Here is a 24,271-nt window from a genome sequence, read left to right on the forward strand (position 1 = left end):
GTTTAGATCCCTCATAGTGGTTTTGCCTATAGAAAAGATCATGAAAGAGGAGATCAGAATGGTACCCTAATCCATTTACGATCCTGAGTTTCCAAACACATCGCACTTCCACTCGGGTTGAGGCTGCCACTCGGCCCTAAGATGGATCAAATAACAGTAGCTAGATGGAGTATGGTAGAATTCTCCAATACGGCCATTTGGGAAGTCCCTTTGAGGATGACTCCCGTACAATTCTTGCAAGAGCTGGAGAAGCATTATACGGGTAATGCTGCACATCCATATTTCTCCAATACGGCCATTTGGGAAGTCCCTTTGAGGATGACTCCCGTACAATTCTTGCAAGAGCTGGAGAAGCATTATACGGGTAATGCTGCACATCCATATTACTGCTTGCCACCTACGCTCCGCCATCCATTCCAAGTTAAGTACCTAGGTGATATTATCCCGATCAAACAGAAGACAGAGGGGATGAGTGGAACAGGAGTCTACTGGATGTGGTTCAACTAGCAGAGACTCTTGGAAAAGCTGGTTGGAAAAGTTGGAGTAATAATGTCTAAACTGGTTGACATGTCAAATCTGTATGTGGAGAGTTTCCGTCAATGCTTTTTTTTTCTTTCATTGGATACAATGTTGAATCTTGATTATAGTTGTGTGGTTTCAGTGGCTTAAGGTGGTATGGAAAGTGAGAAGAAGTTGGTGATCTTGGCCCCAGTGTTAAAAATAATGGTTTTTAATTTTATTTTTATTTTTTAATAGGGAGATTATGCTAGAAACATTCGGATTCGTGATGCAGAAATGTGATGACATCTTGACTGGAATTTAGGGCTAATTAACAATAATTTTCATCTGTTGAAATGATAGATGATGGAGTTGGTTGAATGGAGACTTTTTTTTGGGAAATTGATGAATTTGGGTTTAAAGCAGTGATGCTTTTGATTTGGAGATTTGCTTACTTATGGCCATCTGCGTTTGCATAATATTCATCTCTTTTTGGCCCAAAAAGTAGGTTGTCATAGAAAAATGATCAATTAGTATAGTCTCTGTAACCAATTCAGTCACAGCTGGAGCAGTCAGACGCGCTTCAAGTCCAAAATGGTGTTGGATCCTTTTTTTGGAGCTTTTAGTTTTTGTGTTGTCTAGAGGCTTAATTGAAGATAATGATTTTCCCGCCCAAAGTGTTGGAAAGTTGTGCCTCCTTATTGCCGTCTAGTGTCGTTTTCCTGTGCAGCTGGGAGTCGGATGCAACCACTAATGCATTCGCGGTCTTGTACTTGTTTCGTGTTCCCTGGCTTTACATGATAACATGCTAATATGCTATTAACGTGACCAAAGGCCCAAAATAAAAAATAATTCCCATAAAATAACCATACCCTTTCTATTTATTGTATAAACTTGTTTGTGTTATTAAATGTATTGTTCTTGTGATTCGACGTTCACCAGCACAGCGATATTTTCGACAAAATATCTTGAATTTTTAATTTTTTCTATTTTACGGACTGCGAACTATCAATACAAAAAGCATGGGAGAAATCTATTGCCAAGAAATTGGTAGAGAGAGAAAAATCGGTAACAGCATCGATTGAATCTAACAATATATAGCACGGTATTAGGGAAAAATCACCAATTAATTGATGGTTTTTTGGACCTTTTTTCCGTGCTCTCCGACATTAACATTAAAGATCCAAGGATTAGAGAGAGAAAAATCGGTAACAGCATTGATTGAATCAGACAATATATAGCAAGATATTAGAGAAAAATCACCCATTAATTGATGGTTTTTTGGACCTTTTTTCCGTGCTCTCCGACGTTAACATTAAAGATCCAGTGATTGCAAAAATGGCCAAGAAATTTGTAGAGGGAGAAAAATCATCAATTAATTGATGGTTTTTTGGACCTTTTTTCCGGGCTCTCTGACATTAACATTAAAGATCCAAGGACTAGATTTTGAAGTTGAGATCTGGCTTTGGTTTGCGCCATGTGTTTTAAAGTGCACCAATGGAATATTGAAGATCTCAGAGCTAGAATTGAATCTTGGTGATCTGAAGGGTTTGCAATGGTTACAACTATACGATTTCATCAAATTAATGATTTCTAATGGTTATTTGACCTACCAACGATTAATATGATCCAAAATTTTGATTTCTATTGGACACTTACTCTAAAAAATTACATAAAAAATAAAAATTGTTGGGGCTCATTTCAGATTGAAGAATCATTGAAATTTGTAAAATTCAAAGTGGGGGAACTTGATTGCGAAATCATAGAAGCACACTTTAGATTTTAGATGAAATTGGAAATGATTTCAAAATAGGAAGTTGTTTGAAAGTGATGCATTTTGAATTTCGAATGAATTTAAAAATGGATTATAAATAGAAAGTCCTTCTAGCATAACTTCTTCAATTAACTATAATTTATTCGTTTGAAACTTTAGATTCCTAACTTCTTGCATTTTGAAGTGATGTATGGCTTGCCTCTTAACTCCCACAAGAAGCTACCAAAAATTCAATACAAATTCAAAATTGATTTTCTTCAGCTTTACCAATTTTGATTCTCTACTAGATTTTTGCTTTAACTCATCTTCCAATCATTTGCATCAACTTTGCCTCTCATGTCTCATGCCCATTAATTGAAGATGGGGTTTTTATTTATATTTTTTTCCTCTCTTTTCTTTCAAAATTAAATTTAGATATTAGCAAAAAAACTAAGGTTTTAACATCAATTCAAGTTAATTTGAGTGATATAAGCCTTTATATTGCATAGTTCATATCACATATATGTCATTATAACACATATTTTAGCTTTAAAAAGATGACTTTCTAAAAAAAATTTCCCTTTTTTTTATAAAAGATTTGTGTCAATTCAATAGATTTCTTTTATGCTAAAAAGAGAGAAAACAAGTTGGCATAGGATACCAACTTTAGGATAATGAAGAAGAAAATGATTGATCCATTCTTCCTCAATTTTGCACATGTAGCATGTACTCTTTTTCGAACCTAATCAACAGTAAAGGTTTGATCTCAAGTTGCTTTCTATGCAAAGATTCCCACCTTTATATATCCTCAATTTTGCACATGTAGCATCATGTATTTTTTTTTCTATGCTAATCAATCATAAAAGTTTAATCTCAAGTTGCTTTCTATGCAAAGATTCCCACCTTTTTATATATATATATATATATTATTTTATTATTTTTTAGAGTTTTTCTTAATACTTTAATGGATTTCGATCAACTTTCATTTTATTGATATTTTTTTATCAAAACTTTTGTTTGAAGTTTCAATATTTCAAGTCCAATTACTCATATTTACATGATTTCCAGTAGTTTAATCATTGAATGCACTTATTTTCTAATATTTTTATCCTTGAATGCACTCATCTTCTTGGTTTTATTTTATTTATTTTATTTTTTAAACAAAAAATTATTTAATTTTTATGTTTTTTTTAAAGTTTAGAAATTGTCATTTTTAGATAAACATTAGAATTATAAATTTTTATCTTTTATTAAAATATTATATCTTACCATACATATTATAAATACTTTAAAAAAATATAAAATATAATTATTGAATTATTCTTTGTTTTAATGAATATAAAATATGATATAACTTTAATTTGTCAAAAAATTAAATATTTCTGTGGCTTTATTATTATTATTATTATTATTGTTATTATTCTGAAATTTATTGTACTTGTAATATTTTGTTTTTATTTAAAAACAAGTCCTAATAATATAGGTTACCTTAAAAATAACTTAACAATTCAACCATCTTGCCCATTAAAATTTGAAAAAATAAAAAATGGAGAGATAAACACTCACAATTTGAACTAATGTTGGAGTTTCTAAATGCAACTTCTAAATTGAAAGTAAAGCCACAATTTCTATGTCACTTTTAAATCATTCTAAATTTGAATTCAAGTTTTAGCTTCTAAATTCAGTTTTGTAATTTCAGTTGGAGCCGTAACTTAATAAGTAAAAGTAGATTTGTAAATTGAATCACCATAACAGAGGGATTAAGTTTCGGAGGAAGAACAACGAATAAGGAAAAATAGAGCTTTCAAAAGAGCATTGTTTTAGACTAATCTGACAAAAACTTGTTATATTCCTGCAAAAAATTGGATGAGAATCGTTTCGCGTTGAGAACTGTATCGCCAGCAATGTTATTCATACAAATTTGAGTTGTGAGTAACAATTTGCTGATAAACGACTCTCTTCCTGCTTGATTTCCTGGTAGTTCATCCCTCCACATCATTCTCTCTGCCAGCTTCATTCCCTCCCCATTTTTTTATTCTGTCTCCAGCAATTGAAGCCTGCATTTACCATCAGATTAAAGCTCTAGTAAATCCATCTTTGGAAGTAGAAGTGATAAACTGAGAGTGAGTGAAATTTGTCCATGTGATAATTAATAGAATTTTCTGTGGATGAGTATGAGCACCAATGCTTGTGTATGCTGTGTGGTGGTTACCTCTTTATTCCAGTTGGTTCTATAAACCATCCCGAAGAGTACACATGTTTGGACAACTGTCCCTGAAAGCATCCCACACCAGATCCCCTGAAATTTATAAATGCATCAAAACTACATGGCCAGAGACATGATTAGAACTTTCCCTTCTACGGGCATTAACATAGTGCAAGTTACCTTGACACCCAGGCCGACCTTGTAGCCCAGTACGAGACCCAGAGGAACCCCAAATAGGTAGTAGCATGCAATGTTCACCCAAGCAACAAAAGCTTGCCATCCTGCTCCAATGGCCACCCCTGTAGAAGTAAAATCACTCCATGATCAGACTGTCCCGTTAATCGGACCACGGCAAATAGCAACAAAACAAGAAAGAAAAGAGTAAATACCAGAGAGAACGGGCTGAACATTGTTGATGACAATGCAGAAGGCTAACAAGGGTGTGAGCTCATCAACGAGCTCTTCCACTTCTTCACTGTCTGAAAACAAGGCGGGATACTGCTTCCGGAAGATGATTAGTATGGCTGAGAGGACAAGACCGATTAAAAATGAAGTTATCACCACCACCACTACTGCGAATTTTGCTGTTCTTGGATGTGTTGCCCCCAGTTCATTTGACACCCTTACACTGTACATATCAAATAGGCTTTGTAAGGATTTTGTCTTGTTTATTTTGCAAATAGTAAATACACACTGGTAAAGCTGTTTCTGCAACAAACCTTATAGCGGCGTTGCATCCTAGTGCCACCATCACTGTCCAGCCCAATATGTTCATACTGTAAGTTCATATTTGGTAAGATAAAACATTCAGCAACTGATGATTTTATTAATCATAATAACCATTAATTAATGATAATAACAAACAAGAACCAAGTGAATTCATGGATATATAAATGATCATGCTTCTTCAATCTTGAACTTAGGAAATGAGATTGTGGACCACGACCTCAACCTACCTCTTAGTCTTGTCATCCCTTTCTTGGTTGACGAGGCCTCATAAGAATTTGTGGATCAACGATGATGGTGCTTTATTTCTATCTTAACCGATCAAAATCCAGGACCACATTCTTGACTTTGCTATTCAAAGGATACCAACTTTCCAGCTGTCTGTTTCTGCTATTATCATCCAGTGGCATAGATTCTTTCTCTTTTACCCATTATTCAATAGAGAGAATAAAAAAATAAAATAAAATAAATAAATTATTATTATTATTTTATTTTTAAAATTTATTTTATATAAATATTGAATAACTTAAAAATACATAAATTTTAAATTCATTTCAATTATATTTGATTTGATTTTCCATTATTTATGATAAATTAAATAAGAAAAAATCATTTTCCTTATTTAAAATAAAATTAAAAAAAATACAAAATAAAGAAAAAATGAAGAAAAATAGAAAATGAATTTAAAATTATTAGACTGATTTATTTTCTTTTAATTTTTTTTCCCTTTTTACAAATTTCCTGAATTAAACATATCATTAATTTTTAAAAACTGTGTGACATGGCATAATCGAGCAGTTTGAAAATTTCAAATTGCACGTGGAGGTGCGTGAAATAATAAAATTGTCCTTTTCTGAAACTGTGAACGGCCAGCAGCAGAATCAGGACCCATGTGTCAGAGTGACATCCCTAAACGGTATACGTCCATCCTATATGTACGCACTCGACCTATCCCAATTGTATACGAAGTCGTATTTGTCTTTTATTTATTAGGCCACCGGTTTGATTAAATAATAAATACCGTAAAATGATAATATTTCTAAATGTGAAAGGAGAGCTCACCAAATGGACAAAGCATCCACCGAGATTTCTGCGTTCTTCAGGTATCCAGCAAACAAAATTAATGCCATGAAGTACCACACTTCTAAACTGCATGGTTTTAAATATTGTAAGATCAAATCAAAATAAATGACTATCAGAATCGAGGCATTAAGGTGCGAGCTTTGATCTCTATGTAGTATGCTATCTTTATATGAAAATAAAATAGGTTCTCATTTATTGTAATTTGTCATATTTTATTCACAAAAGGTAATTTTTGATCCAAAATACATATTCCTTGTCTGTTAACTTGACTAAGGAAAATGGAAAAAATAAATATTTTACAAAGGTTTTATTTGAATTAAATGTAATAGGAGTTTTTATGTTTAATAAAATTAGGCACTCTATTTTCACTATGGAAATAGTTTTTTATATTTAATAAAAAATTTATAATATTAATATTAATCTTTAAAACTTACCACTTAAAAAAATAAAAAATAAAAAAGGAAGCTATCTAAACGATATCTAAATGTAGGGCGAAGAAAAGGGAGCGTGGAAGGGTAGAGAACTCACCATAGCATGACGGCGGAAGCGAGAGATAACCTCACGAATCCCCATAGACTCTGAAAAGCCTTCCAGGAAAACCCAGTCCATGCACGCCCACATGTCCCACTAAAAATGTATAAGAGCTGAGCCACGTCGATTAAAACCCATGAGGCGTTAAGCACCACCGCTGCACCCACTAGACCCCACTGTAGCTTTAGCATCAACAGCCAGCTAAACACGGTGTGCAGCACTAGCACCACCGCCGCTATAACCGCCATCACCATGATCTTGCTCTGAGCCTGCAGGAACTTGGCCAGCGGAAAATTCACGGCGTAAGCGAACAGCTGAGGAAGCATCCACACTGCAAACATCCCTGCTTCTTTCGAGATCGCCTCCGTCTGACCGATTAGTTTTAGCAACCGTGCGGAGAAGATGTACAGGAAACTCAGGAGCACGGCCGTCGATGTAAGGATAACCCAGGATCTCTGCATGTACACCCCCAGCATATCCAGCTGTCCTGCTCCGAACGCTTGCCCGCATAGCGTCTCCAGCGCACTCCCCATTCCCAGCTGTACCCAATCAATTTCGTATCTTCATTTTTAAATCAGAGAATATCCAAAATGGAAAAGGGGACTCAGAAATTAACGTTGTACCATGACGCCGAAGGAGAACCCGGCGATTACTGAGTTCTCGACGGAGACGGCGGCGAGCTCTAAGGTTCCGACATGACCGGCGAAGACTTGAGTGATGGCGCCGAGGGAGTACTGGCATAAGGAGGTGAAGATGGCAGGGCCGGCCAGGTACCAGAGCTTCTTCGATTCGACGATGAACTCCTTGTAGAAATCACGGACCCCGTTGATGGGACCGATGTCACTTTCATCGGCGTTGAAGGTCGCTAGCAACGAGTTGGCTGCCGTTCGATTTGGAGTTTCATCGTCTTGTCTAGCGGAGAGAAGTGGCTGCTTACCATTTTCCATGATGTTGAGGGACTCAGAAAAATGTGGGTCTTATTGCCTCGGCGACTGCATGCCCTTCATATAGTCCACCCTCCCACTTCCGTGTTGCCGTCATTATCGGCAATTGTGACACCACCTTCTCACATCCAATCACGGTTTGCCACGTTTTTCTAATTGATGTTGATTCCTCTTGTCTGAAAATTAAAGCTACCTATGTTTGACCTTCACTCTAAATATCACTAAGGCTTCTTATTTACTACATTATTCATTTTGGGTCTAATTTGGAGTCAGACGTGAGTTGTACTTGTACTTTTATAAGCCTCAATGCATTTTTAGAAGGTTTAGAATTAATTGGCAGATTATGTAATTAAGGTAATTAATGATTAAATGGTATTTTCTATAAATGAGAAATATTACTCTCTTTTTCCCAAATTGAAAAAAAATATTTTCTAATTTTATGATCCGAGTAAATGGACTTATGGACCCTTCCTATTAAATAAGGATTTATTCAAGGTAATTAAGACACTTAGTCCCATATTTTCATGGCCTCATTGGATTTTCACAATAGTAAGATAAAAAAATTGTTCTTAATTACTTTTATTTAATTTTTTTATTAAAAAATATAATAAAAAACATTAAATTCAAAATTTATTTATTTTAAATTTTAATTTTCTATTTAAATATGAAAAAAAAATCAATATCCAACTATAAACAAATAGGCTTATTTGTCTACCTAACCATTTTTTATTGGATTTATTACAATAAATAACTTACTAAACTATTAACCCTTATTTCAAAGAAGTCATTCCAATTTTTGAAAGAATTAATTCATACCTTTAAATTATAGAAAAAATGATATATTAAAATATTCTTTTTTCTTACTCTTGGAATCAACTTTTTTCTTCATCTAAATTATAAAAAGAAGGATATACTAAAATTTTGTCTGGTGAGGAACAAAAGTAACTCACTTCTCTCTCTCTCTTTTTTTTTTTTTTAAAAAAAAAAACAAAACAAAGAAATACATAATATCTCTGAATTGAAATTTTAAAAATAGGTATATATAAGGAAATCTAATGAAAGCCTCAAGAAAAACAGATGGGTAATTAAGACACTTGCAGTGCCATATTTTTATGGCCTCATTGGAATTTCAAAATAGTAAGATAAAAAAAAAATTGTTCTTAATTTCTTTTATTTAATTTTGTTATTAAAAAAATATGATAAAAAACAATATATTCAAACTTTATTTATTTTTAATTTTAATTTTCTATTTAAATGTGAAAAAAAACAAATCAATATCCAACTATAAATAAATAGACTTACTTGTCTACCTAACCATTTTTTTATTGAATTTATTACAATATGAAAAATGACAGAAAAATCTTATATAATTTCCATAGGGGTCAAAAAGTTTTCTTAACAAAAAGAGAAAAGATGAAAGATTACCATATACAAAACCTTTCCTTCTAGTGTATCTGTTTTTCTTGAGGCTTTCATTAGATTTTCCTTATATATACCTATTTTTAAAATTCCAATTTAGAGATATTATGTATTTCTTTGTTTGTTTTTTTTTAAAAAGAAAGAGAAGTGAGTTACTTTTGTTCCTCACGGAATAATTGAAAAGACAAAATTTTAGTATATCCTCCATTTTATAATTTAGAGGAAGAAAAAAGAAAATTTTAGTATATTATTCTTTCTATAATTTAAAGGTGTGAATTAATTATTTCAAGAATTTGAATGACTTCTTTGAGATAAGCGTTAATAGTTTAGTAAGTCATTTTATAATTTACTTATGTATTTTCATATGTTTTTAAAGTAACAAAATGTTTGAATTCTCTAAAGCGAATCAAATAATATTTTTTTTTAAAATATGTTTTGATTTGTTCATCTTATTATAAGATAAGTTGAAAATAGCTTATGACTTATTTATTGTTTTACAGTGAATTTTATTTTTTTAATTTATTACAATGGTTTTAAATCTTTAGTCACTAATCACCTTGGTCAATAAAGATTAAGATGTTGACGGTTGTCATCCTTGGTGGAGGCAATGATGTTATTAACTTTTGGTATATCATTAATTAGAAATTGTTCCATCCACTAGTAAGAGGAGCAGTTTAAACTACTTGCATAGCTCAAGTCAAGTATTTAGGCACGGTGTTATTATGAGTGGATCAAAGTAAAAATGTTTGTTTATGGAATATTTTTGAATATGAATTGAGTTTACAAAATATATTAGTTGGTTTTATTTTTAAATTGGAAATACTTGATTTTTCAAACAAAGTGAATTTAATTATTGAAATAAAAAAGCTTACTTGTTAATTAATTTTTATAAAGAAAAAAAATGATATCTCTAGATTTTGTACTATACCTTATCATTCTTATTGAACTATTTTTTCTTAATGAGCTATTAGACTCATTCTTTTTATTATTTTCATTTTTAGGTACAAGTGAGATCGGTGAGAAGAGCTCGAGATAGAAAGGGTGTTTATGTTAGAAACTATTATAAATTGATTATTTAGGAATCTTGACTTAAGATTCAATTTCAATTGTGATTTGCAGAGTCTTGACTTAATATATATATTAAGTTTTGGATTTGTTAGTTAATGACATTCATATGTTGGCCTCTAGAGTTTTATATGTGACATGACCATGGAGCTATCATCCTTCGAGTTCAAGGTGTCACGAGTAGTTATAATTTACTTTTTCATTGAGTTTTTTTAAGGAAAACACATGCCATTCCATCACTTACACTTTTAAGCTACAATTCTTATTTATAAATTGCTTGATCGAGAATTTGGATAAAGCACAAGGCCTTTTGGAGTGTCAATGTTGTCAAACATAGTTAGTAGACTTGACATGATATAGTTAATAGGCCTAGCTGACTCATTGTGGTTATCGTGTCACTTCTCCTTTAGTGGAATGATAAGTTGTCTTTAATCTATATGCAAGTACCTACAAAAGTGTAATCTCAAGTATGATTCCTTGAGTTTTGACACTTAATTCTTTTAGTTAAAAACTTCACAATGTCCTTATAATTGATTGTCTTCTTGGATTGCTATAATTCTTATCATATTTGAAGTTAGAGGGACTTTGAATTGACTTGCATTATATCTTTGTATCAGCCCATATTTCTTTTTAGTATTTGTAAGTTATTTGTTAGTCAATTTTTAAACAAAGATTTTATCAAAGCTTCTATTAGTCAATTTTAGATTGAACATAATCAATCTACTTTTTGAATTGATAATAGTGTAAATATGTCTAATTTCAAAGTAAATTAAAGAGAATGAAAGACATAATTTTTCCATTAGGCCTACAATCATAAAATTATAATGAATAATAATGAGAACAAAGATAGCTCTTCACATATTGAATCACAAACTATATTATAATTAATAAAAATAAAGATAAATAAAGAAGGCCAAAGGATAAATCATTCCTTTCTAAGAGGATGAAGCGAGATATCATCTTCCACAATTGAAAAGTAGATAGATTCCTTATATTTTTAATTTCTTTTCATATCTCAATTGGCATCGATCTTTGTAAGTTGTTTAATAATACAAAATGTGTGACTTCTAGTAAATAGCATGGTTAATGAAACTTTTATTCTAACACTTCTCTACTACTTCTACAACTTATACTTACTATAGGTTTTAACTTTACCCACAAATAAAATGTTTAAATAATGGTTCCCAAAAAAATATTAGAAAAAAAAATAAAAATGATTTTTTTTTTCATATTTAGTTATCGTATAAATTTTTTTTTTAAAAATAAAATATAATTAAAACTAGTTAATAACTTATATATTTTAAAATTATTTGATTTTTATATGGATTTGTTAAGATTAATAAAATGAGTTTAAAATAAGAAATAAAAATAATTTATTAGGTTTTAATTAATTTTTTATTTTTCTTCTACTGTAGCCAAAGTGAAAAGTTGATGTAAACCAATCGTGCCATACGCTCCAAGGCCGCAGAGGCTCTCATGTGAAATGGGACTGCTGAAAGGGCAAAATAATTGAGTCTTAATTCCCATGTGACCCCAAGTACACATCACTGCTATGGAAATAAATAACCCCTCTTAGGTCAACTAATGATACAGAATCTGGGAGTCTGCAGGTAAATCCAGAGCGAAGAATCACACCCATCCCTCAAGGTAATTAGACAGGTACTCGATTCTGTTCAAATCCTTTTTCAAATATCAAGGAAAAAAATTTCCAGGGGTAAGAGATAAACTATAGTACAAGAAGCAACGACGCAAAGAAACCAAGTTGGAATTTCAGTTCAACTTCCACCATGGGTTTACTGTTAGGTGGGAATTTAATATGTTTCACTGGTTTCCGGTTACCAAGGTTGGAGAAGATTTTTCAACTGAGCACAACTCTTGATCCTATGCTTCGCCCTTCCCATAGACTGGCACATTAGTTAGAACAGTTATGGCGGTGGGATCATGTGTTTCCATGGAAATCAATGCAATTCCGAGGCAGAAAGGTTTTAGCCACATAATAAATTGGGTGGCTGAATCTTGACTGAACGGGTAATCAATTGTACTGATCAGTGGCTGAACTGCAGATGCCCATGATAGAAACTAAAGGCCTTGGAAAGCTGAAAGTCTTAAAGCCATGAAATTATAAAGGAGAAATAATTATGTGGTCCTTATTTCTATTTCCATGGTTAGGCACGAGAGGAATATTGTTTTTTGGAGTCTGCAAGTGATTTACATGCTAGTTGGAGACTGCATTAGAAATTGTACTTAAAAGTGGGCCAAAAAAAGGAAGAAGAAAAGAAGGCGGTCTTTTATAGAAGGAAAGAATAGAATTGGGGAGAAGGTTTCAATAATGCCGGCTGATGTATGATCAAGGCTTGACAAATCTGCAGATTTCACATGATTTTTCTTGTCCCCAAGAAAGGAGATACAGGAAAAAGAACGTAATCACTTGCATCCACTTTTGTTCGAATGCCTCAGAAATTAAATAATTACTGGACCACCTTAATCATGCCATTAACTTCTTCCATGTCACAATAGGAATCCTCCAAAAAGCAAAACTATTTTTAGGTGTGGACTTTAAACAAATACTAACTCATGCATGATGGTTTTCATAGGGCTTACTAATCGACAAGCTTAAATGATAATTTAGCACAAGAACTTGTCATGCCTTGGGCTGCTGATCACATTGGCTTTTTCCCTCGTCCACTAGTCATACCTAATGTACTTTACTTTTGTTATCAGCTGGTTGGGGAAGATGGATCACTTTTTCTCAATTGGCCTGCTGACAATTTTTTGCTTTATGGATCTTTCAGACAACTGCTCCTACCGCATCATGCCTGTACTACTACTGCGATTAGGATCCTGACAGCACATATGGGGTCTAAAGCTCCCTGTGCTTATCAGTTACCACCAAGAAAGACCCTCTTTTGGTTCCAATCTTCTTTGGAGTCAATTGGATCGGAATTGCATGATGGCCCTTTCCCTATAACTCTTTTCGTTTCCTACAATCATAATTGCATTAGAAAACTAGCCTTATCATTTGTCCATAGAGTTTGTTGCATATGCACGCATTCTCCTGGTATTCCACCTGCATTTTTGTTTCGGACATACGCTGAAGCTGACTAAACGGTGGGCTGGCTAGCTCATTCAATCATTTCTACCTTGAAAAAAGAACTTGAAAGTGATATTTACATATAAGAATCTTAGCTTGCCTCTTGTCCCGATTGAATGGAGGACATATTTTCTTTCTTTAATTATCATCAATTTGGCTGTCCTCTTCGTACGTTCTATAAAGAAATCCCAATATTTGTAGAGTTGGGCCGAAAATTTTGAACATAGATTCAGATGCATCTTTTTGAATGGTAGATATGACTGTGACAAAACAAAGGGTTAAAGTTAGTGGTAGCTAGCTACGTTCCTTCTCGAAATGATAGCCTGATTTTTTATTTTTAAATCTAATGTAGAAACACAACAGAAGTTCAGTAATGACATCATTGGTTGCGTAAGGCAAAATTTAATATAACATTTACAAATAAAATTTGGTGACATGAATAAAGCAAGAAGGGAGACTGACAGGATTCATTCCCTTACCAGGGTTTCAAGCCCCAGACGGCTCTGTTCTGATTGGTGCATGTTGGATGTTGTCAAAGGAAATAGTCAAATCTCCGTGTATAGTAGTTGATGTTTCCTTTCAATTTAGGCTCTTCCGGAATCTCACGTTGAAACCCAACAAGTTTTGTCGTCAAAACCACCAGTCAACCTGTCTCCCAAAGGTGTCTCACTTGCAAGTCGTAGTCCTAGAATGGTAGTTGACAATGATTTTATTTTAGTATAAAGTCACTGCTTAGGTAAGAGAGGGGGAGTAGAGGCCACTGCCTGAAAATTGAAAGGGACCTAAAGGGTCCATGAATATCCGGCCAACCCTGATGGAGATAACGAAGACAAACTATGTTGGCCGCTGGCCACATCTTGCCTTATTTTTTTTTCTATGAAATCCCATATCGTGGATTCATTTAATTTTGTATACATGCAATATAATATAGTGAAACCACTGAAGGGAGAGTGAACATTATCTTTACAAAAATGAATAGACCATTACATATGATATTGAAGTTAGTATGACTTTTTGAGTGATTTAATCATAGATTGTGACATCCTGCCACATATTTGTTAGTTCTGAGTCAATTGAAGTAAGATTCGTCTACCTTAATAGAAGTTAGACGATCTTCCTCATTTCTTTGTGCTTCTTAGAGAATTTACCTGATAGGAATGAAACTGGGTGAACTCATTTCTTACACAAAAGGATGTTCGAACGGGTGGTCCAGACATGCCCTTTTAAAACTTAAGTTAGACAAGAATATCTCAAACTGTTTAGTGAGAGAGAGTAGATAGGTGTATGTACGCACGTACCTTGGTTGTGCTTTATTGGAGGGTTTTTATAGTGCTGAAGAGAATACCACTGTAGTGTTAACTAGACACTTTAACTTTCTCTATAATGATGATTGTCTTGTAGACGGCTAGACAATCATCACAATTTTGGGTGGTTGGTAGGTGCCACTAGTTGACATGCCATGAACTTGGATTGTGTAGCTGTCTGTCCCTTCAGCCCGTTGATGACCTGAAGTTATGTGCAACAATTAATTGACATGAACTTGAGGGTTAGAAGAGGTCCCATCGGCTGTTCGCATGTCAGGTGTGAATGATCATGTATGCCTATTGGTTTTGAAGACTTTACTGAACAGTTCTATCCGTTTGGGGGATCCGACCCCCTTGTAGCCCGACCCTGTAGGGGAAAATGACCTTCTTATGCTTGGTGCCGGACGAAACTGATCATGATCCGAACGGAATGATTTGGACGGGTTGCGTACTTATGCTAGCAGCCCCCCCCCCCCACAATATTGAGTGGATAAACCCCATGCATCATGAGGACCGATGAATATAGTATCTTATTTGTGATAAGGGGGTATGCACCCATAAAGAACCAAGCCCCACCAAGTCATCTTTGATCACTTTGTTTCTCATGTGGATAAAAAATGCATCTCAGTCATGCCAAAGGAAAATCTCATCAAGCTCTTATAGAAGGAAAAAGAAGGAAAACGACACTAGTGATCGTTTGCATATAAAAGGACAGAATGCCAACATTTTCTGTGAAAATATTTTGGGCTTATTCACCTTTTCTTTTTCAATTGATTTAATAACACCACAAATTACTCTGTTATAAAGTCACACGTCTTCTTTTGAAAGAGTTGGTCAGCAGTTCATCATATCTAACACATTCCTGGCACCTGCACCTTTTAAATTAGGTCGCCTAAAAATTTTGGTTACTTTGGACATTGGACCTCCCTTACGATTCAATTAAACCAAAAGGAGTACACTTGTAACGCACAATGATAAAGTGTTTACTGCATTCTGGAACATTTTCAGTCTGCTCTACCTAATCTCAAGGAAAGAAAAGTTGGGTCAACAGTACTCCTCACATGCATGCATGCATCAGATAGAAAAAGCACACATCTTTTTTCCTTTCCATATTCTTTTGCCTTCTCCCACCTTCACAACGTTTTCTAGCTGCATTGCCAGTGAGGGTTCTGTGGAATGTTTTAGAGGAATTAAACAAATTTCAGGATTTCATTTGATTTGATTTTTAGTTAAGTTGGTCTAAGATTGAAATGAAATAAACGCTCTCCACCCTTTGCACATGCATTTTCAGCTACTCGTTACCACTCATGCACCAGCCATTCATCCTGGCTAAGAGATGGATTTCTATCCAAATCTATTTTTGTTCTTAATTTAGAGTTTGAATTTCTGCACGAAACCAATCAATTGTTTCTACAAAAATATGTGGTTTAGTCTGGGCAACGGGCAATGGAAATTTCAACTTGGACCTGGTTTAAATAGTGAGTCAAAACCTCATTACAATCAAATATGAAAATATTGATAACTACGGATATATCGGTATTTCGATTTTATGGATATATCAGTAGATATTTTGACACAAAATATCAATAGACCTAAAATTGATAAGAACTATAAAAATATAAGAAAAAACTCTTAAAAATGAAATTAAAAGTATAATAGGTATTTTAAAATTATTTTGTTCAATAAATTGAAATTGATATATGTATGATATAATTTATTATATTTGATAATAATATTGTATGTGTGGATAAAAAACATAAATTTCATAAGTTTACATTTATTATTAAATCATATCAAATATTACTCATAATAATACTGTGATTTTTTATTATAAAGTATCTAATTTTAAAATATATTTAATATTAAAACTATAATATATTTAATTCAATTATATTAAATAATATAAAATAAATAATAATATATGTATAATTTTTAATAATTATAATTAATTTAATTATTTATTGAAATATTTATTTAATATTATGCTTATATGATAAGTTTTGGTCTATATATATTTGGTGTAATATACATAATAAGGGGTAAGCTTGCTATAGTGGTTGACTTAACTGTATGGTGAACCTTTAGGCTAACCATCACTCTCTTGCTTTGACCACCCCAAAATATCATGAAATATGGTGAAAAATTGGTAAAATGCCAATAAATGGGTGAAAATATTTTAATCCTTAATTACAACCATGCTTGGGCTCTCTTTTTGGAGGATTTTGAGAAAAATGACTTTATTTATTTATTTTTATTTTAATATATTTATTATAATATGACTGTTTTAGAAGTATTTTCAAATTTGCTATATTTTCTATGATATCAAATTCGAATTTATCTTTTAAAGAGACAATATGAGTTTAAATAACTTCAAAATTCAATTCAAGTTGGTTTTTTTTTTTTTTTTAAACAACTTTGAATTGAATTTGTTGAAAATATTATAAATTTGATTTTTTTTTTGAATTATTATATTTTAAAAACGTATTTTCTAAAGCTGCAGTATTTTTTACCTTTTTCAAAATCCCTTTTCCGGGCTTGGAGAGGACAATGCAATGCGGTCATAACCTAGTGATTGTTGGACTACATACAATAACCTTCTTCTCAAATACGCAGTGAAGGTTTCAGCTTGTTACTAAGGATTTGAGGCAATCTTGATCCGCATACATCTACGAAACTCGATGACTCAGACATTGATGGTAGAATCTTTAAGAGATAATTTTGCACTGAAATTGGCTAAAAAACTACCTAAATAACAAGCTTGATTCCAAACCTGCAGCACCACTCTCCCATTCGCAAATTCCATTTCCTTTTTCTTTGCCTTTTAACGCACGTTTGAGGCCCATAGGAACCCCCAATTACGTATTAACAACCAATGTTCACATAAGCCATAAAAGTTTGCCATCCTGCTCCAACAGCAACCCCTGAATCAATATGCTCAGTGGTTGCCTTGCCTCTTTCTGAGCTAAGTAAAATGATATGAACATATAGGACAAATAGGCAGTGGAAAAAATTGAATTAATACCTGAAAGAACAGGTTTAATATGGTTAATAACAATGCAGACAGCCAGCAACGGAGTGAGGCTGTAAACTAGATCTTTGATTTCTGCAATATTTCTGGAAAACAAGTCCAGGTAATGTCTCCAAGCCACAATTAGAATGAGTGCAAGGATGACAGATTAGAAATGAAAATTTTGCAGTTCCCGAGTGACTTGCAATTCATTTAACACCCTTATGCTGCACATATGTTCAAATTGACAATATCATTTTTTTTTTCTCTCTTTTAAAATTTTCTTTTGTAAATATCTGGGAAAAGACAAACTCATGTTTCTGCAACAAGCGTTACAGCTGGCTGCAATGAATCCGATAGATTGCATTACTCCCCAGCCCAATATAGTCCGATAAGTTCAATAGTGGTGGGAAGGTAGCAGAAATTTTCTTTTTGTAAAAGAAATATTATATAAATATTTTTCAACATTATGATTCATTGTAATTAGATTTCTTACCGGATAAGGAAACCTAGTGAAAATATTTATATAAATATTCTGTATCACGAGAGGAAAAACTTATAAGAGAGATGAGCAGAGATGTGAGGAAAAGAAAAAGACTTCCAGTGGAGCAATAGGGCTTATTAGGGTGCAGATGTGAGGCTATGAGAAACATATAATTGAACAAAATAACTTATGATTCAAAATAGAGATAGAAAATGATTCAGTAGTTGTATTTATTTTTTTACACCCCTGTGATATTCTCTACCATATAATGAAATGCTCTACCTTATATGTCAAAGTATGTATTATCGGTGTATTATCGGTCGAACCATATTAAAAACTCATGTACAAATCTTTTAATTGGATGTTAAAATAAAGTTTTCTACATTCTTGTAATGTCACGTGCAATGGATTATATTAGAATCATTAAAGCATGGTTCGCATGTAATGGGTTATAATTGTGTGGGTAAAACACTCTCGATTAATAAAAGAAAAAAAGTTTGATGTCTTTTTATTTTTCATTTGATATTTTTCTTTTTCTAAATGAAAGATGATTATCATGATCTTCCCCCACTGCTCATGTGATGCAGTTGAGCAGTTCTGCATTAGAATATTGTGCAGCGGTCAAATGGCAAAGAAAAACTGTTTCAATGGAATCAGAATGGGTTCCTTTCTCCTTCAACCCGCGTAACTCTGCATCTATCTGTTTTTTGCAGGCACCATAACCGAAGGGTTAAGATGATTTATGAATAGAACAACTCTTGGCCCTTGACCCCTTGATGTCCACGTACCTGCAACGGTGCAAGCACATGATTCCAGGAAACAAATACGTGTGGGGTGACTGATGTGCTTCCATGAAAATGCAGTGACAATAAATTTACCAAATTTGGATGGTTGCCTCTGATCGGACGATAGTGTTAGGAGTACTGAAGACAGTCAACGAGTTCATTTTTCCAGCCAAGCACACTGAGATTAGATGCTCTAACAACAGGACCAACCCCCGGGTTTGGACGATAAGATGTTTTCGGACATGGAAGTCGTCATAATTAATGCCACTTAAATCAAACACTAAAGTAGAAAAACTACACTAAGTTTGGTAGATAGTCCATTTTGTTGACTAAATTGTGTTCAATTTATTCATGTTATAATTACAAGTCATTTCTTAATCCATGATGTATGGAAAATTCTGTGTCCAGACAAAACGGAAGAAAGATGCCGAAAACCCAAAGAAAATATGCACCTGATAGGCTAATAAGATGATCACAACCTTTTTAAACCACCCATTACAACCATTATTCTAAATTTTATGTGCAAAATATTCAACAATGGCGATTCATGACTAAATGAATAAACATGAATAGTTAGATCAAATAAAGCAACTAAATAAGACCTGGTATCTATGGCTAGCCAACATCCTAAAACCCAAAGACAATTAAGTTTTCCAATTTAGTCAACAGCAAATTTAATTTCTTTTCAGAAGCTTATAGGGAACTAATGTATTCAAAAAAGAATATTATCTCACCCCAAATGCTTCTTCAATTTATTTATTTATCCGTGTATTTATTTAGTGGCATGAAGTGGAACTAAGAAGATGGTCATTTAAAGAACTAACAGAGGGAGCACAAGGTTGGGAAATGCAACCTTGAAGAGTACATAGCTCTTAATGTCAATTTTCGAATCACTGAGTTGTATGGTAGGGACCATGCAAACCGGTAACACCACTCTTCCATTTGAAAATTCCATTTGCTTTTTTCTTTGCTAATTTTTAATACATGTGCCCAAATGTAGAGATAAGGAATCTTTATGATAAGACTAGATCGCTCTAAAAACTAGACTCAAAACACAAATGCCAGTAGAAGATGACTGTTTAATTTTCCTAGGTCAACTTTCTGGACATTTCTACTTTCTAACTTCTAACTCGGGCCTAGTATTAAAGTCGAGGAAGAAAAACTGGGCCACTATTCTAGTTGCTATCAGTTGACCGTTTTTGGTCCTTGGAGAAGTTAGACCATTGAGGTAGAGAAATGTGGCTGAGTATATTGCTTTTCTGTATTACTTGTGTCTGCATTTTCCCAGAAGAAATCCCACTTGCTTTCGTGCATTCTTGAACTCTATTCAATTCTCTGAATGATTCTCTTTTGCAGTTTCAGCTCCTCCCCATTTTCTTATTCGTTCTTCAGCCATTGAAGCCTGTATGTACCACCAGATTATGATGAGCACTAGTCTCTGTATGAATGAGAAATAATGTATGCAGATATCACCTCAGTATTCCAGTTGGTTCTATATATCATCCCAAACAGTATGCAAGTTTGTATGACTGTCCCTGACAGCATCCCGCACCATATTCCCTGAAAATAATCAACGACTATCAGCTATTACTACAGAGACATGCTCATACATCCCTCCAACCACCTAAGTCTAGGACAAACAAAAATGGCTGTTGTTTTCAAAGTAGAATTTCAATCCCCTTCTAGGCACACAAACAGAGAATGAATCACCTTGACGCCCAAGTCGAGCTTGAAACCCAATAGGAGGCCCATGGGGACCCCAATTACATAGTAGCACCCAATGTTCACATAAGCAATAAAAGCTTGCCATCCTGCTCCAACAGCAACCCCTAAAGCAATATGCTCACCCAATGGTCAGTGGTTGCCTTGCCTCTTTCTGAGCAATGTAAAAGGATATGAACATAATATTTCATGGGCGACATTGGAGAAATACGCTGAGGAAAAAAGAAAAGAATAAATACCCGAAAGAACAGGTTGAATATTGTTAATAACAATGCAGACAGCCAGCAACGGAGTGAGGCTGTAAACGAGCTTTTTGATTTCTGCATTGCTGGAAAACAAGTCCGGGTACTGTCTTCGAGCAGCAATTAGAATGAGTGAGAGGACGACAGAGATGAGAAATGAAGTTATAGCGGCCACTGCTACTGAAAATTTTGCAGTTCTTGGGTGACTTGCCCCTAATTCATTTGACACCCTTACGCTGCACATATGTTCAAATTGACATTATCATAATTTTCTTTTTCTTTTTCTCTTTAAAATTTTTCTCTTGTAAATATCTGGGCAAAGACAAACTTATGTTTGATCTGCAACAAACCTTACAGCTGCATTGAATCCAATAGATAGCATTACTGCCCAGCCCAATATAGTCATACTGCAAGTTCAATAGTTCATGAAAAAAATCAAAATTCGGGTCCTGTCTTAGGCTTGGTTTCATTTGGGAGTTAATTGGTGTTGTCATTCCAGTATTTAATTGGAGGTTGAAATAAAGGTTTGTACATCCTTGTAATGTCACATGTAATGGATTATATTGAAATCATTAAAGCATGGTTCACATGTAATGGGTTATAATTGAGTTATTAAAACATTGTTAATCAATAGAAGAAATAAAGTTTGTCTTTTTATTTTTCATTTGATATTTTCCTTTTTCTAAATGAAAGATGATGCAGTTGAGCAGCTGTGCATTAGAATATTGTTCAGCGGTCAAATGGCATATATCAATACTAATATATGTAATCTTACATAAAATTTAGTAAGAGAACTAACCATATGGACAAGGCATCCACAGAAACTTCAGCATTTTTTAGGTACCCGGCAAAGAGGATTAATACCATGAAGTACCACACTTCCAAACTGCAGAGGTTTTAAAAAGATAGAAAGGTTAGAAATCCCAGAATTGAATATAGAAAAAAAGAGCCAGTGAATGATCTACTACTCTTGAACAGTTTGACATTGATGTAAAAAAGCAAGGAATTGAAGGAATAATTTTTGTGTACTTTAGCTACTTTCAATAGAACATAGAAGCGAGATTAGAGTAGTCCGGGGTTAGAAATTTGACCAGAGCATGACAGCTGAAGCAAGGGATAACTTAACGAATGCCCAGAGATTCTGAAAGGCCTTCGAGGAGAAGCCAGACCATGCTTGGCCACAGCTTCCACTCAAAATATATGAGAAGTTCGCCGCAACCGGTAACCAACTAGATACATTCAGCACCACGGCTGCACCCACCAGACCCCATCCCAACTTCATGATGAGGAGCCAGCTAAAAAATGCGTGAAGAACTAGTGTCACACCCGCTGTCAAGCTCAACACCAACATCTTCCTTTGGGACTGCAGGAACTTGCTTATGGGAAAGCTCAGAGCATAAGAGAAGAGCTGGGGAAGCATCCACAGTGCGAAAACACCTGCTGCCTTGGAAATCTCCTCTGTCTCACCTATTAGTTTCAAGATTTGCTCTGCAAAGATGTAGATCAAACTCAGGGGTAAGGCTGTGGTAACAAGGATAATCCATGATCTCTGCATGTACACCCCTAGCATATCCAGTTGCCCTGCTCCAAACGCTTGCCCACAAAGTGTCTCCAGGGCGCTCCCCATGCCAAGCTGTTTGAATTCATTTCATCATCTAAATTGGTAGATTTTAATTAAGTGAAAAGATAACAAGATGAGATGCGTAGTACCATGGTACCCAAGGAGAACATGGAAATGACGGAGTTCTCAACTGCAAAGGCAGCAAGTTGCAGGGCTCCAATGTGGCCCACAAAGACTTGAGTAATTGCGCCGAGGGAGTAGCGGCATAGATATGTGAAGATGGCTGGCCCGGCAATATGCCAGAGTTTCTTTGATTCAACACGGAACTCTCTGAAGAAATCTCCAACTCCGTTAATAGGATCCATGTCGTCGTCATAATTGGCAGCCAGGAATGAAAAAAAACCAGTTTTTGCTGGTCTTGGATTCTGAGTTTGCTCCTGATCATGTGTTGTAGAGAGAAGTGGTTGCTCATCATTCTCCATGGTGGGGAGGGGACCTTGAGCAGAATTTCAGCCTAATAATTTTGGGCGGCTGATTGGAATCTGTACGCTGGGGAAATGCAGCACCACCGTACTTCAGTAAGCCATTAATGAAACTTTCAGTACAAAGTCCGCTTGACTAGGAGGCGTGCTACGGAGGATTTACCCACTCTGGAATGGAAGCATTTAGTGCTGCAAACAGCCTTTCTCAGATGGTATTGGGAATGGGATGACATAGATATTTATAATAAAATAAAAAATATTTATATTTTGTATCTATTTAAACAAAACTTTCAATCCTTCATATAACAGTACTTTCATATGATTGGACCTACCTCCGATTATGATGAGAAAGGGTTCAAGTTTAACACACATGACTTGATTGAATGCCTATCCAAAAGAGTGGATTGAATGTACCATCATCCTTATTATTAAACAGGATCGAACAACTCTGCATCCATATATTGCTTGCAGGCACCACTACCATTGCGGGAAAAATAAATACATATGGTTTCATTATCCAGCCGAACACATTGAGAGCATATAGTTCTAGCTACTCCCGGGTGATGCCGTGCAAGCCAAACCATGTGGTGGAAAAGTACCTAGTTCTGTAGTTAGTCCACTTTCTTGACTCCATTTTGTTTGAAAATTTGTGTGTCCCGACAAAAAGGAAGAAGATGTAGAAAGCCACAAAGAAAATGTGTATCTGATAACATGATCGCAATTATTTTAAACCACTCATTGCAACCATTATTCTAGAGCTATCCTGGTCTATGATAGAGAAGAAGATCTCTTTACTTTAAACAGAAAAGAATTAAGAAGATGGTAGTTTAAAAACCATTACCCTATTATTAGATCACCAAAGCAACCATCCCATTTCTCCCGCGTGGGAGTCATCTAAACAAACGGAAAAGATGCTAATTACCAAGGGCTACCTTCTAAGATTGGGTCATCAGAGTTTCTCTCTCCAACATAGGAATCTATTCATTAACAAAGATTATATTTGATGCAACTAACTTGTCACTCACCTGGTGTTGGATATATATATGAATATCTGCTGCATAAAGATCCTTCACTCACGACGGAGGCACATCTAATCATCCCCATTAACTTAAGACAAGTAGTAATCCAACATTTAGATAAAAATATTCCATATGGACGACCCCTTGAGTCTTGACCAATATTTCCTATTATTAATTTGGCTGTCTTCCTTGGAAGTACTGCACAGAATTGGGAAACTACGTGTCCATACTATGTTTATATTTTGGTGGGTCAGCTGAAAATCTGGAACTTGGATTTAAAAAGTACAGTTGAATGGTAGATATGACTGCGGCACAGAAAATGACAGATACACCAAACGTAAACGGTGGT

The 24,271-nt window shown here is 34.3% G+C and overlaps 2 protein-coding genes across 5 annotated transcripts; both read right to left on the reverse strand.

Annotated features, from left to right (window-relative positions):
* Positions 1 to 3,963: 3,963 nt before the first annotated feature.
* Positions 3,964 to 7,894, reverse strand: LOC100261384 (protein DETOXIFICATION 29). Its single transcript, XM_010648174.3, has 8 exons — positions 7,421 to 7,894; positions 6,795 to 7,336; positions 6,246 to 6,332; positions 5,177 to 5,233; positions 4,847 to 5,085; positions 4,638 to 4,756; positions 4,464 to 4,550; positions 3,964 to 4,308 (listed from the first exon to the last, which is right to left on the reverse strand). Exons 1-8 carry the CDS (start codon positions 7,742 to 7,744, stop codon positions 4,234 to 4,236), a joined length of 1,530 nt encoding a protein of 509 aa, XP_010646476.1. The 5' UTR covers positions 7,745 to 7,894; the 3' UTR covers positions 3,964 to 4,233.
* Positions 7,895 to 19,832: 11,938 nt separating this feature from the next.
* On the reverse strand, positions 19,833 to 24,069 carry LOC100256287 (protein DETOXIFICATION 29). 4 transcript variants are annotated; one of them, XM_019218167.2, is made up of 9 exons: positions 23,929 to 24,069; positions 22,571 to 23,092; positions 21,952 to 22,493; positions 21,660 to 21,746; positions 21,211 to 21,267; positions 20,858 to 21,096; positions 20,607 to 20,725; positions 20,370 to 20,456; positions 19,833 to 20,298 (listed from the first exon to the last, which is right to left on the reverse strand). In XM_019218167.2, exons 2-9 carry the CDS (start codon positions 22,901 to 22,903, stop codon positions 20,224 to 20,226), a joined length of 1,539 nt encoding a protein of 512 aa, XP_019073712.1. In that variant the 5' UTR covers positions 22,904 to 23,092; positions 23,929 to 24,069; the 3' UTR covers positions 19,833 to 20,223. The 4 variants fall into 4 exon arrangements, with proteins under 4 accessions (XP_019073712.1, XP_010646477.1, XP_059595572.1 ...); XM_010648175.3 differs by lacking the exon at positions 23,929 to 24,069 and adding an exon at positions 23,236 to 23,613; XM_059739589.1 differs by lacking the exons at positions 21,211 to 21,267; positions 23,929 to 24,069 and adding an exon at positions 23,236 to 23,616.
* Positions 24,070 to 24,271: the final 202 nt, after the last annotated feature.

Source organism: Vitis vinifera, chromosome 1 (assembly GCF_030704535.1).
Source record: "Vitis vinifera cultivar Pinot Noir 40024 chromosome 1, ASM3070453v1".
NCBI classification, from domain to species: Eukaryota; Viridiplantae; Streptophyta; class Magnoliopsida; order Vitales; family Vitaceae; genus Vitis; species Vitis vinifera.